Genomic DNA, 16,137 nt, shown 5'->3' on the forward strand with positions numbered 1-16,137 from the left:
AAAGGCTTTACATCTGGCATTATCCCAAGATATAAACATTCAAAAATTAACATGAAGTTGCTGTGTTATCAAAGTATTGCAGCAATAGGCAAGGCAACATTAAATTAATAGCTGAGGGTGTGAGGAAAAAACCGCACATTTTAGTGAAGGTAAACAGAAGTGGCAGTTTTTAATTAGCATTTTCATAAAGCTAGTATTACCCGGCCAGCCATAAATCAAGCACAGGATAAAAAGCTTTCTCTGTTTCCTTTGGCTATAAGGCGACAGGAAAAAAAAAACAACACAAAAACAAAAACCCCACAACTTAAAAAAGTCACCTTTTCAAGATGTTCAAGATGAGCAGAAAAAGTCAAATAATCAAGTAATGGAACAAATAAGTACTAAGCCAGGTAGTACAGTAGTACACTTTAAACCATTCTGTAATTTGTAAATGTTACATAATTTTATTTTGGTGGTAAACCTTAAACATGTAAGAAAACTAACCTTATGCAGTACAGCAAATAACCAAAGTAAGAATACTCTTCTGTTTACTCTTTGGCTAAAACCCCCTCAAAAGTAGCAGACAAAGAAAAAACATCTAATACTGGCAAGTTTTTTTTTTATACTTTTTTTAAACAGTAAAATAAACTTATCAATTTAAAACTTGGTACATTTTATAAAAACAAAAGAGGTAATGTTGTAATAAAATCAGTAACGTTACTTCAAATGGCAACAAACTGTTTGTTGACCCTGTGCAATAATACACTTTGTTCATACTACATTTATCAAAATATGACTGTTTCTACAGATATGTAGGAATCTTGTGTGTGACTCCTGTCAACTCAGTTTATAACTGGGACACAAAATTTACAATCAGTGTGTCACAATAACTTTCAAATTGTTATTTCTAGTGGAGTTAATTTCAAAATGTTCAGATCCTGTATTATTTTTAACAGTTAATTCACATGGAAAATAATGAAATATACTATCTAGAGCATATGAATATCAATGACTGCACCCATTGCCAGAACATGCTGCACTGGTTTGACACTTTTCCTTAGTACATAGAAAGCAACAGCACCCAATAAGCCTGAGAAGAAATGCTGCTGTGTAAATACAGGCAACTATTCCTGAAAAAAGAATTATGGGATGTATTCTCAGAAGCTGCCTGATCCCATAATTTGTATTGCATAGGTCACAATCACACATATATACACGCACAAGTATGTGTGTGCATATATACATATGTATATACGCACACACACGTGCACACGCACACACACAAGGAATATATTAAGACGACAATGGTCACGGAGCAATTTACAGGCTCAATATATTTTTTTCTTTTTTTTTTTTACACTTTGTTTGAAAGAAAACTTCAGTATTTTACAGTCTTCAGAAGGCATTATATACACTGCACTTATGAAATCTAGAAAGTATTGAAATAGAAATACATTTCTGCAAACATTTGGGTAAGAAAACAAACCAAAATTTTTCAAAGATTTGTGCTATCTACATAATATTTTCTCTAAATCACAATAACTGTATCCATGGAATGTTCTCTAGAAAATGTCTTTTTTCTTTTTTAAAACACCATGCACATTTTTAAGCAATTGTAACCCAAAATATCCCAACCTAAAACAATCTAACAATGTTCAGATTAAAAAATTTAAGTTTCAGATCAGATTTTAAAAAGATAAGTCTTTATCACAAGAGTTGTAATGATAACAATTACATGTTAAGGCTAAACTGGTTTTGTTTTGTTTTTAGAAACACATTTAAAGACACACTTCTCTCATGGCTCTGCATTATGAACTGTACTTACAGATGACAGTGCAGTGAACATAATGTTCAGTCCTACAGTCAGGATGCAGTTGCTCCTTCCCACTCCACAAGATACTGCACCTTTCCATCAAGTGTCACCCGACGAGCCAAAACACGGTATTTTTCCCCACAAGCTATTCTACCTGCTGCACCAAAATAACTAGTAATCGAGTTCTTCAGATGATTGAGCTGTAACTCCTGATCTGCTAAGTTGTTAAGTATCTCTGTATTAAGTTCATCATACTGGTAATCTTCCTTGCTCTCATCATCTTTTACAATTTCTGAATTTTGAGTCTGGAGTGCTTTTCGTGGAAAGCGACCTCTTCTTCTCAAATGTGGTATTGCAGCAGGCCAAGTTCTTCCTGTACGAGTCCTTTTTCTCGAGTCAGATAAGCTATTTAAAAAAAAAAAAAAAAATCAAAAACAAACTCAGCATTAACCCCAAGGAACTTATTCAAAACTTTGAAACGCTTTATCATCAGTTATTTCCATGAGACTCATAACTTCATTCTGTTTTTCACTGATAAAAATACTTGTTGCCTATAGATAGATGACTATAAACATGGCAGTTGCACAATAAAGATTATTTACACAAGGAAAATTGTACTAATTTAACCAAATGTCAGAAAAGTTATCTAAATTATATTAACTTATGCCTAAATATGTTAAGGGTAGTATTTTGATAGAGCTTAATGCCACTCAAGCAAAGTAAACTGTCTTCAGAGAAGTCTGCACCAAATGTGCTTACATTTGCAAATCAAAATATAGCTTTATCACACTGGTAGGCCTCAACTACAAAAGTTAAACTATAAAAGAGTTTGAGACTTGATGTTAGTTAAGACCGTCAATAAAAAAATTTATGCAGTTACTTTATCTCAATAAATTAAAACTCTGAAATATGAAAGAGTATATTGCAAAATCTATTCTACATCACTAATTTCTATAGTAGACATGATTTTCTAAAGATTTATTATATGTGGCCAGAAAAATATGTAAATCCGAAACTCACACAGATTTCTCTTTGGCAATGAAAAAAGAAGCTTCTGACATGATCCAAGAATAAACCATCATCTGAATATTAGAAGTGTCCAAGACACAAATCCTTATGTAAAAATGTACATCTATAATTTGCACACACTAAAACATTTTTTATAAAGTCCTAAATTAAATGGTACGTGAACTTTGATGTTCAAGACTCCTATGTAACATACAGAGGAAAAAAGTGCATCTTTTTAACATTAAAAAAAGAATGGAATAAAGGGCAGAAATACAACAATACAAGTGACATAAGTCCTTAAGTAACAATTTCAGAAGTCTGTAAGTTAAGTCTTGAAGACAGACTATTTGTAGCACTAATACACACAAAAATGACTCATGAAAGCACTTTATAGCATGAATCAGAAAAAGAGGAGACAAAATAAGCAGATTGAGGATCTACGTACCTCGAAATACAAATTTATGTTTGCTGAACTTGAGAGGGTAAAGTTTAAGCAACAATTTATTTGCAGAAAAGCTGACTGTAGTTAATAATTTATCTATGAACATTGTGCCAAAAATTTTTCATGATCTACTGACTGTATAAAATCATAGCGTACTTACTATTTTTAACATGAATACACAAACCCACAAAAACAAAAGCTGCTAAAATTAATTCAGGGTCCATATCAGCTCTTTTGTGGCCCTTATTAGAAAACTAAGATCAGGAAGTGTTTATGGAGTTTAATTCGTTTCAGTGAATGTAATTTAATTACATATTTTACATTAACAAAGAACAGCAGTTAGTGAGCACAAAAACCCCCTCGCTCTGTGTTGTAAGCAGAATAGACTAGTTTTCTTTTGTCCTATTTCTTTACATTTCCCCATGCAATTTTTAGCTCTACTCTGACTCTCAGTTGCTCATTACTCAAAATCCCAGTGAATTATATCCTCAGTCTTACAGCCCTCTACAATATCCTCAGTTCTTCTCTATTTTTTCACCCACCAGTTCTGCAATACCCTTACCTCCATTTCACATCTCCTACAGCTGCCTCATAATTTAAGTCAGCCTCCTACCTTAACTTCTATCTTTGTTTTGCCAAAGCTTCAACTGAAAAATAAAAAAACCCAAACACCAGCAAAACAACACAGGCAATGACTAGGCTAGAGATGATTAGAAAATTGTCTGCCTTTCTCTAAGTGTGGGTTGCTGGTTCTGGTCTCTCTCATCCAAGCATCTATCTTCATAAATCTTGTTAGACTCTAACTTCTTTGGAACTACCTGGATCAGATTTCATGGAAGTTAGCAAAAAGGTTCAGAACTGACTGGAAGTACAATAGAAACTCAGGTTTTAAGAAACCAGACTTAGAACATTACATGTCATGCTTCGGCAAGATATCTCTTGTAGGATCCCTGCAACTGCTGTTTATTAAGGGTGAAGTATTGCTGAACCAATTGTTTCTTATCCCTCCTTTCAGAGGAAAAAAAAAATAAAATTAAAATCTTAATCTTTATAGCAGATAGAATAACTGAATAATTACCTATAATGTCTGGAAATGCTAGATGAGGTAGTTTCTTTCATACTGGCAGCACCTGTGGATTCCACATCTGAGGTATTGGATGAATGTGCAGTTCCATCAGATTTCCTGATACGCAAGATAACAGGGTTGCCATGTAATGAAGATAATCTTATATTAAAAATTGAGCCAACATTTCAGAAGTAAACAGATAAATAACATGATATTATAACAATTAATATGGAATTTTTTTTATTATTTTTTTATTTTTAAATTTACCCAACAGTGCAGGGTAATTCCAAGGCTGGGTTCTCTATCACTGGAACTGGTTCATTATCCTAAGAGAAAAGAGGAAGAGAAGGAGAGAAAAAACAAAAACAACTTCAAATTATGTTTTAATTGCTGTATCAATTTTGTTTGAGGGTGAATAGGGGAATAACATGATTCTGATTAACTGGTTATGTTTTTCTTCAAAAATTATAACCCAACTAGAGGAAAAGGGGGAAAAAAAGTAAAATATCCAAAACCTTACCAGAGAAGACGACTCTGGAGTTTTGTGAATCATTTTTCTTGTATAGGGACCAGGTGGACGACCTACTGATTTTTTTTTTCCCTTTCTTTCTATACCATTACTTAATTCCCTAGAAGAAAATTTATATTTGTATCTGAATTATTGAAGATAACTTTCATTGAATACATGTTTTCCTTTGGCAATGAAAACACGATTAAATGTCTATGGCTAAAACATTATGCTAATTGAGGTTATTCTGGTAAATCAAAACTGTCAGGTACAAAGCTACATATTTTTGCCTTTAGAATAACATTAACTGATACAAGATCTTTCTAGTGACATTACTGTTTCCCTAATGTTGAAGAGGAATGAACAAGTGTTAAATAGTTTATTCTTATGATCACACTTGGTAAAAAAGATGGCACATTTACTAATACAAGTTACAACTTCACATCATACTTCCTATTTAGAATTCTAGTTAGATTATTGCATAAGAGCCCCAGAAAGGCACGAGATTTTATTTCCCAAATAGCAGTAAAGTTGGGATATTTTCTGGTTTTCTTACTGCTAAATTTAATGATTTGTTTGTTTGTTTTTTGTGGATTTTTTTTTGGTGTTTCTTGGAACAGACTACAGTTATTTTTTAAAATATATTATACAAAGAAAAGGCCTTATTTGTAGGCACCAAAAATATACCCAAAGTAGCCCCAATTTACCACAACATTGCTAGAATGACTGGGTTATTTTACCTCACATCAGGGATTGGTTTAGATGATTTTCTGCCTTTAATTTTGAACTCATGAGAAGTTCCTTCTGGTTCTTTCTCAGCCTTTAAAGCAGCATTTGGTGGCACAGGAGGAACACGAATTCTCAAGCCAAACAAATGCTTCTTTTTCTTTATTTCTTTTCCAGACATAAACCTAGATGATTTAAAATTAATTGTTAAAATTATGAACCCAGGGAAAGCAACTTTTAAAATAACAGTGTACATGCAAAACAAAGCTATTCAAATTAGAATAATCATTCTAATACTATTTTATTCCCCTCTTTCCCCTAGTGCAACCCTTACCCTCAAATACAGAATGTGAAATGGAAAGAGGATGGGAGTTAAAACATTTTTTTTTCCTCATGATCTAGGTTCAACTCAGTTATGTAGTGTTATAGTTTGACTTAGAAACAATATTTAAAATTTAATTTTATCTGCAGTCAAAAATATTATCAGATAAACTGAGCAAAGGAGACTGAAGACTGTAATCTACACCAGATTAAATAGGCAAACAACATTTAAAACAAAAAGTACCAATAACTTACATGGTCTTGTAATCATTTAATGCCTCCAGTACATGCTCATATCTTTCAGATTTTGGTGTATCTGCCAGCTGTGAAGTATTAAGAAATCATTTAACCTGTCAAATTCTTTAGTAATAGAAAGATTCCAGTTACTTTGAGTTACTGTAACTACAGATCTGGATGTGAAGTACATTTACGAAGTATTAGCTGTGGAAACTACCTAATCCCAAAGGATATTAATCATTATCCCGTATACTCTGTGATTTACATCCACAGAATTCACACCAGGTCCAAGCCCAGGCCAAAGAATTTTAGTGTACTCAAAGAACACAATACTAGCAATAACACTGCCAATAAGAATTCTTCTGTGGCATTATGTACTCCCAAATTAATTGGGATTGCAAACAGAAGATAACTATGACACAAAAACTTAGTTATTTCATTGGTTATCATTTTAATCAAAACCCTGGCACAGGACCCAATTCCCATTTTTGCCATTATTCAACATGATACAAAAAAAATGGAAGAGGCCCACAAAAGTTATTAGAGATAAAAAGAAAAAAAAAGAGAAAGAAATCAATTCTCATGCCACTTTTGTTAAGATCCAGTCTAACCTCCTTTCTTGCAAAGCCTGAAGTAACTAAACCCTATCAAGCTATCAGAACATGGAATCTTCTCTCTGAAAAATCGCATACTTATGAATTAGAGAGACACAAAGCAGAATATGTGTGGTGGTGACTATAAAGAAGCAGACACAACATTTATGTAATAGAATTTAAAAATAAGATTTATTTTTGTATTTAGACAGCTATTTTTAAATTCCAGTGAAGCTACTATATTTCTAGTTGCCATATCCAATTGACTCTGCAATAAATTTATCTTTAATTATAGAGCTGACAAACAGTTTACAAGTTTCACTATTAGCATGAATACTACAGAGCAGACTGTACATTTACAGCTCAAAAAACCCACCACCACCACCACCTTTGAGTACTTTATAAAGAATACAATTCTGACCAAACAGGACAGATAGAGATGTTAAAAGGATTAAATGTGCTAACAGCTAAATAAATGAGTAAATATACTCATAAAAACCAACCTTTTAACACAATTTTGGGCAAGATTCACAGTCAGTCTATCCGAATATCAAAGTAAAGGGAGGCATTCAACCTATTTTAGCCAAAGTAACAATTGTTTTTACACATCTTCACCACACACATTCAGTACAATCTACTGCAATACAGAGGTCTTGCAACTCTGCAGCACTTAACAGAAAATTGCCATATATTTATTACATCCTAAATAATAACATGCTAAAACTTACTGGCTTACGAGGTCTGGTAATTCCACTGTTTACCCCTATCTTACCTGTGCCTAAAAAACTTCTCCTCTTACTCAGTTATAAGCAGCTAAAGAAACCAAAGTGTCATTTCTAATAGTGGCAAGCTAGAATACTGCAAAAACCCTGAAACCATTATATCATAGATGTTATTCTTTCTGTGACTAGTTTGTTTCATAAAGAAATTAGATTAACAAAAGTAGTAAAATAATCTGTCTCAAATTTTTAAAGGCATATTTTTCCTAACTTAGTGAGAAACATTTAGAATCTTTTCAAAATGAAGTCTTGAAGATTTCCTCAACACAGTTTTTATACATTTATTCAAAATCTATCCCTTCTAAAATGCAGTCTTCAGACTTAAAACAAGTAGTTTTCTTTCAAGTGTAGAAATATTAAGGAGTTGAAAGTACTACTTAAAAAAGATGCAAGTTTCCTTCTTCTGGATCTCCCCTCTCCTTCCTCCCCCCCTTAGTTATGTTTTTCACATAGATTGAGCATGGATGGATTGAAAGCAGAAAGGGGGAAAAGCAGCACAAGGAGGACTGTAGCGTTTCTACTTGTTCAAAATGGCATGTGCGCTCCAAGTCAATGGCAGCTACATAGCTCCACTCTCCTCATCCACACCACAGCTGCTCTGACTAGCCATTGTTATATGAAATTATGTTAAATCTATAGAAAATTATATTATGTGAAATAAACAAACTTTAATTTCTTCCACATTTCCCTCAATACGAAGAGAAACAAAAGTCAAAATTAAATACTGCTTACGTATTTGTTATACTGCACAGTAAGACAGCCAGAACACTTCATTCTATTGAAAAGATGGTGTAAGAATTACATTTTGTGCAACTTTTTCATAATTAAAACTTGAGACTTGATATGACAGAATTATTGACATGATATGAGTTAGCTAAGAGATGCCATACATCCTAAAGTAAATTACGTGTCTATTCGTAATGACACTAATTGTTGTTTTTCAGTAATGCTTGAGTGTTTGCTTGTCTTTCTAACTAACTATTAACACTCATAGTCCAAACTAGGTATTTTAAACCTTTTCATAAATAACAGAAAATACAGTTACTCATTTAAACAACTAATATACATTTGATTCTCAAATTGTGTCTGCTAATAAAAGTGGATTACAGATGTATGCATTCACTGAGAAGTATAAAAGTAGGATGTACTCATGATCAGAACATTTCAAACCAGTTATATGATGCCTGTATTAAAAAACTTCAAAACCCCGAGCAATTATCATGCACAAAAAGAGTGCATCCTCTACTAGCAGTACATCAATTTGAATTTAGACATAAATTTTGCATCCAACCTTACATGCAGAAACAAATACCTACACTGCTCCTCTTACTTAAATATGAAATCAGTCTGCTTGGGGAAATGGATCACTGCCCAGTAAATCAAACAGCTGGAAAAATACCTAGTATAGTAGAGAACTAAAACCAAGATGCCTTTACAAGTGGCAGGAAAAGGACTGAAACAATCCTTAGATCTGGACACAAACTGATCACCCCTATGTTTGGAAGAGGGAGGAACAAGGAAATGTTTGTGTATGATAATTTGTTATGTGTTACACCTTGGAGACTTTGAAGATGTCTTCACATGCGATACACTCCGCATTCAGTTCTACATTTAGATTTTTCTGGTTGGTGCGCATGAAAACATCAAAGAACTATGAGATAATTACAAAATGAAAGAAAAGGAAGATAAATATATGCAACAGATTAATCAGTTTGGTATAAATAATTAAAATTGCCAGGCAAATAAAATAATAGCTACATGGACCACTTGAGATATTTTACATCTCAGAAAAATATACACCACTTAAAATCTTGTAATCCCAGTTAATGAGATGAGCATCTTTATTTCCTTACAGAAATAGAATTTTTTTTTAATGTAATAAAGGATTTAATATCCAGAACAAAACAGCTCATAGGTCACTAACTTCCAGGACATACGTATGCACTGTGAGGCAAAACATGAAAGTATTCCAATTACTTACTTCACCAGGATGCAATCTATCCCAGTTTTCATTAATGTAGGCCATGAGTTCAAGCTCCGAATCAAAGTATTTCTTCTTATGAATAACACTTAGGTTGTAAAGGCATAGATGTGCTATATCTACCCTAGAATTCAGAAATATTTGAATAAAAAACAAGAGAAAAAAAGTTGGGGTTTTTTTTCCCCCCAATTGCTTTGCTCTGAAATAATTTAGTAGAAAATATATTAGCACGATATAGAGGAACACAAAGCACAACTTAAAACACTAAATCCAGGGAACATTATGAAGTCTGTCATTTCTCCTCCTCAAGTGCCTCTTCCTTCTGCTTTGAATCTTATCTTTCATCCCTGCCTCATCTCGTTGTTATAAAGTTCTTTTAAACTCCGAAACTGGTCTAAACCATGGCATATTTAAGCAGGTCTGAATTCATACTTGAATGTATCAATTCTGAATTCATACCAGTATTTTGGTAAATTATTTAACAAAGTAGTTTCCATCATATGTTTGTTAGCACATATATCCGCTAAATTGGATAGCATTTCTAATATGGGTTAGTTCAAAGATTTCAAACTACAACAATTAAGACTCATCAATTAAACTATTATAAAATGTGTCTATTATAAGACGTGTATTCTTAATACTCACTCCATTTGGCTTATCTAATAGCAGGATCCTAAACCTGAAGAAAAGACTTTGTTCAGATATCTCAATCTTCACATATACAAGTGAGTAGCTGCTTGCGGCTTTACTGAGCAATCCCAGGAATAAATCCCAAGAACACACAACTGCAATATATCTCTACATTCAAGGATAAACTTTGAAGGAAAAAGTTGTCTCTGTTCATCCAAGCAGTAAGAACAACTCAGGAAACAACTCAAGACAGCAAGTGGATTTCCTTTTTTGCAAGGAGAATCAAAATACCAAAAAGCATGTATTCAACTCACTTGTTTGTTTTGTTTTTTTTTTTTCATTCCTACTTACCATCTTCAAGGTAAACGTTTGAGGTATTCCGGTCCAGAACTGCAAACTGAGCAAATGAATGTATAAAACCTAAAAATACATAAATAAGCATATGTACATATGTCTGAGTGGTGGGTGTCTGTACACACACACACACACACTCTCTCTCAATGTTTTAACATCCTAGTTATGAAATAACAAAAACAGGCGAGAAACCCAGCTATATAATATTTGAAAGTTCCTTTATCCTCCACTTTCTTTTATCAACTTCCACAACCTGTGCTGGTACCTACCGAGCCAGACACAATTTTCATCCTCAATTTTATCCTTGTGACACTGTTCCATACTCTCTTAAAGTTCCTCAACCTGTGACTGTACCAATGAATGTCCCCACTCCACTCCATGTGCACCAGCGTAAGCATGCATTTAAAGGACCCATGTGTTCCTGGGTCCTAATCCAGTTCCTTCACACAAATGTTCTATTGCACAACAAACGGGTGAAAGAAACTGTAATACATAATGAATAAGATACTGCTTGATTCCCTTCACCAGTTCTCTCTCATCTGCTCCAAGTTCCTCTTAAAATGCAAGCACCGACCAGTACTCTTTTTAATTTCCTTTTGTCCCGACTCATCACATGCTAACACAGGATGTACAGAGTTCCCCCAGTCTAATTATCCTTCCAGCTTTCTCCAGTGCACACACACACACTGACAGCCTACTTTGAAGCATGGTGCCTGTTGCATACAAGAAATTAAGTCACCTTTGCAATGTGAACTTGAAAACCCTGTAAGTTAGATGAAGCAGACCACTTTAGTGGGCCCATAAGTTAGTTATATAAACGGTTTACAAAGTAGTCTGCTGTAAAGCTTCCCATCACCCAGTAGCCAGCACCAATAGCGTAACAGACTTTCACACAAAGTGAAGTCAGTAACAGTCTGAATTTAACTATCCACTGGTTACCTTTACACCACCTACCACCCCACCCTCCTTCATTAAACTGAGATGAAGAACTGCATTTTCCTGGCACCTGACCACATGCTTTATTTCATATAGTCTTCTACACAAAACTCACCCTGCTTTTGTTTTATTATGAATGCTTTAATAAAAGCTTGTATGTGAGATTCTCTCCACATTTTAAATAAAGACAACCATAAAGTACAGCTTAGGGTTCTTACCTGTCACCAAAAAGCATTGGCTTTTGGAGGCACTGCACACAAGCCTCGTGAAACCACTGCTTACATTTGCAGCACTGCAACATCTTTAGATACCAGCTTCATCAACAGAAAGAAAAACAAGATGCGTTAAAAGAGTTACCAAAAATTATTGTTCTTCGTGTTTAAATTAAATAGAAAGATCTCACCCAAACTGATTTTCACAGTTTATACAACAGTCATCTATAGGGATATTTCAGTAACAGAGTTCCATAGTGAATCACTACTAGAAGAGTGACTAAGAATAATCAAAGATAGTCTAGTAAAAGGCTGAATTAAGTTATTAGATGAAGAAAATAGAAACTTAATTTCCTCTGACAACCACCTTTTAATTCTCAATAATAAGAATTCAGTAACTCCATACAAGCTCCTGCTCACATACCAGATTAGCTTCCTTGTTATTTTCCAAAGCACAGTTGCATTAATCCACAAACATTTGTTCTAAGGATTCAACTACTTGAATCCTAAAAATAAGCCTCATAGTTTATGCTTTTTTCTTTTCATTTTTCAGCTTCTCCCTTGAGAAAGGGAACCATGCAAAACTGAAGGCAATGTTTGTCCAAGTCTGCAAAATTCTCAAACCAGAGCTCTGTGCTGTAAGTATAAACTCAAAAGCTTTGCTTCTTTGTGGGACTCTTGACTTGCCTCAACTTCAAATCTTCCATGCTATTTCATTCATTCACTCATCCATGCAGACACCAGAGTGTTTATCTCTACCTGCTTAAGAAGTCCTCTTTTTGCCCTTCTTATAAGAAAGAACCAGCAGAGGACTCTGATGCTGTAAGAGGAAAAAAGTCTTTCCCCAAACAATAATTGCAATCCAGGGTACAATGTTATGGTAGAATCAGACAGCTGTCTATTCCGACAAAATTAATAAACTAACCTCTAGATATATTTATATTTGTGACGGATGACAGAGTTCAGTTAACATCAGAAAAGCACTGCCTAGAACTGCAAGATCAAACAACTCCATCCAATCTCAACACATTAACAGCAGCAATGCAAAAACCAAAAAAATATTCTTGCTTGTTGTAGAATGGACTGTGATGTTATGTGATGGTCACATGACAAAATTAAAATAAACCAAACAATCTGCTAGGAGAAGGAAAGACATTAACAATGCATTTCCCATGAGACATTTAAAAAAAATTCTGTAATTCAAAATTTCACTTTGCATCGAGTTTAATATCTACAGACAACAGACACAGAAACTAACAAGTTCACAAGTAAAAGCGTACAGTGTCAGGGCCAAAGTTTGCAGCTGTATTATAGAGAAAAGTTCTTATATAGTATCTGTTTACTTACTCTCCAGGTCCTCCACAGTAGCAGTAACACTGCTGGACGTTGGTCTTATGACCTGCATCCCACTCAAGGTCTGTTGCATTATATGGTAATGTTTGTTTCATGACTTGCAGTGCTTTGGCATTTGGTCCTTTCTTAAGTGCACCACCCCTCTGGGCCAAAACAAATACATTAGTTCACAAAAACAGCAATATATTTCTGAAACTTTAAAATCCTTTAATTTATAAAAATTTATCTATAATCAAGTAAAATACTTTCACCTGTATTTATGTTTTAATATTAGCATATTTGTTTTAAAATAATTTGAAAGCCAGATGTAATCTATTTCTAAAATAAATATTCATTCTCAACATATCAAACTTCCATTCAGATCAAAATTAACAAAAAAGAAATCACTGAAAAAATTTTTCTTTTATTTTTTTGTTTCAACTTCAAAAACAAAGAAATGTTTTTCTAGAAACACACCTTTGTTGTTGTTGCAAAAACACACTGTCGACAGAGCCATTTATCATCTGAATCAATCACGCTGGAATCAATATTTGGTGTGTGACACAGCTGATGATAACCTGTATAAAAATGATCAACCAAAGTGTTATGAAAATGGTATGGGAAGCTTACACAGAATTAACTATATATAATTTTAATGCAACTTTAAGGCATTATCCACCATTAAGTGTCAAAAATCTGATCAAAAATATTGGTAATGCATTCAAATGGTCTTTTAAATATTCTTAGTGGTAAAAATAAACTTTACTTACAAAACAGGTGTTAATCACTTTAACATGGATTATCACTATTTACCGAGCTGTTAATAGCCAGTAAGGGCTGTAAAATTTAAGATCAGTAGAGCAGTCACTCACAGCCAGGCAAATATCCTCCTTCATAAAACAAATCAAAACATATTTAAAAATGCAGTAAATAAAAAAAGTCTAGTTACCTTGCCCACATTTGTCACATATAACCATTTCATTTGGTGCTTCTGAATACTCTTCCTGACATATTGTACAGACCATTTCCCCACTTTCAGTGGCTCCTAGACAAAGATGAAAGTGTGATTTTCTCAGATTACATCTGCAGTTGAAATGGTGACCATGCCTATGGGTATTTTGTAATTTCAGTTACAGATCCATGCATCGTAGAAACATATTGTTACAGAGCCTAACTTCCTAACAAAAATAAATTCAGCCATTTTGTACAGACTGTGTTACAAATATTTATATCACTTATCACAGGCTATCAGATAGGCTATATATTGCCTGTTTAATATGCAGTCCATGGTTCCTTAATATCAACAATAAAAATTTAATACCTGAATAAAGAATGTAAATGAAGGCTAAAAAATATGTATAAACAAATCCTACGTGGACAACTGATAGATATGTTTTGTATTTACAGCAGTTGGCGCTTCTTTGTTTGAAAATATATGCACAATTTGGTGCATATCTTTTTGACAGGTCTGCCCAAAGTGCTTTAATATTAAACTCCAACACTGTTAGGAAATATGTTATTACTTCTTATACATATATATGCAAGCATACAAAAGCACACAGTAACAGCAGAGGTAAGAAGAAAGTTAGCTTGCAAACTGGAAACAAAACTACATCTTGCTTCAATTATTACCAGTGTAAAAATCTGAGTTAAAATACAAGTTACTTAATCTACATGTTATCATAGTCATGCACTAAGGCTTGATAGTTATGACAAATGAATCAATGATCATAAACTAGTACTATGCAGAAGCAGAACAGCAGTATTTTAAAAGCTTCTCAGAAATAAAGCAGTTGATTTTTCACTACTATGATACAAAGTTTCTCCTGTTAGCAGATAAAAGTGTTTAGTTGAAACATCATCAGCAAGAGCCAGATCAGATTTCTATTGCCTTTCTATGAGAAGGAAATTGTAATCGATTCTCAGAAGAAATTGTTACTGAAATTGTCATCCATGCTTCATTAGGATTAATTATCAAAATACTAGCTACTCCCCAAATATCTGAAAAATCAAAGCTAATATGTGTCTCATTTGATAACTGTACATTTCTTCATATCACATGAATACTCCCAAATCCGTAATGGTTTCTTATGTGCAACTGTTATGGTATTACTTTTAAATCTGTTACTTTTAAATGTGAAAACTCATTTTAAACCTAGGATTTTCTAGTCTTTGGTTTCTTTCCACATCATATTGTTTCAACTGAAAACAATAGGAGGACATAAACTTGGTGTAAATTAAGGCTTGGAGTTTTCTGTTAAGACTGAGTATTATACTTTATCCCTATCCAAATAAACTCAAATGTGATTATTCTTAGAAGTGTTCTCCCCTCCCTGCACATAGTTATGTGAAAACAAAAATCAAAATAAAGAAATAACTGCAATGATAAGGAGTTGTTTGAAATTTTTTTTTTTTCCTCATTTGCCCAATTCATAATCCTGAGTCACATTAAACTATATCACTCTTTAGGATACAATAATGTCATGTAAAAATTTATTTTAACAGATATAGTAATCTAAACAAATAAAATACCAAACAATGACCACTTCACTGAAGTTCTTGCCTGTTTGTATGTCCTTCCAGAGAACCCAGGATTTGGAACTGTCTTCAAATATAATGAAGCAGTTCTGTTTCAGTTTGTTTATCTGAAAAACAAAGATACAGTGAAAGTCATGAGTAAAAAGACCAAACAGAAGAATGTATTTAATACTAAGTGAGACAATAATACTGTAATATTTAACCAACATATGATACCGTAAGACTCCAGTGAAGTTAAAGAATTGTTTACCTTTTTGATAGTTCCAAGATAAAACAATCCATCTGACCATCTAGCTAGGACATCCTGACCTTCTTCAAATTTACACAGTGGCTTTTTGGCTTTCTGTCCATCACGTAACGACAGCTTGGTCAGAGATGCTGAGGTCTTATGGCTTCGACGTAAAGGAGACCGCTTATGGACCAATGAATTACCCACTGCTGTAGAGTCTCTAAAGAAAGGGAAGCAGGAGAAAAGGCAATCAAAATAAGTTTTCCTCTCTGTTAGAATCAAAGAGGAAAAGAATAAGGAAAGGAAAACAAAAGATCTCACAATCTTTCTTCACACATGAAACTCATAAGTTACTTGAATCAATAATCGTTTTTTCCTCATACAATCCCACAATACATAGCCTATTTATATGTAAGTGTGAATATGCTTTTATGTTAGACTAGCTATCAAACA

The 16,137-nt window shown here is 33.6% G+C and overlaps 1 protein-coding gene across 1 annotated transcript; it reads right to left on the reverse strand.

Annotated features, from left to right (window-relative positions):
* Window positions 1-1,567: 1,567 nt before the first annotated feature.
* On the reverse strand, window positions 1,568-15,900 carry MTF2 (metal response element binding transcription factor 2). Its single transcript, XM_010163183.1, is given in 14 exon segments — window positions 1,568-2,197; window positions 4,321-4,425; window positions 4,576-4,634; window positions 4,829-4,937; window positions 5,557-5,727; window positions 6,119-6,186; window positions 9,454-9,577; window positions 10,435-10,503; window positions 11,592-11,687; window positions 12,933-13,081; window positions 13,395-13,495; window positions 13,867-13,962; window positions 15,481-15,562; window positions 15,706-15,900. Coding segments are annotated over 12 exon segments (1,482 nt in total). The 5' UTR covers window positions 13,943-13,962; window positions 15,481-15,562; window positions 15,706-15,900; the 3' UTR covers window positions 1,568-1,842.
* Between the last annotated feature and the right edge of the window lie 237 nt (window positions 15,901-16,137).

The sequence above is a fragment of the Antrostomus carolinensis genome, unplaced genomic scaffold (genome assembly GCF_000700745.2).
Source record: "Antrostomus carolinensis isolate BGI_N321 unplaced genomic scaffold, ASM70074v2 scaffold5440, whole genome shotgun sequence".
NCBI lineage: Eukaryota > Metazoa > Chordata > Aves > Caprimulgiformes > Caprimulgidae > Antrostomus > Antrostomus carolinensis.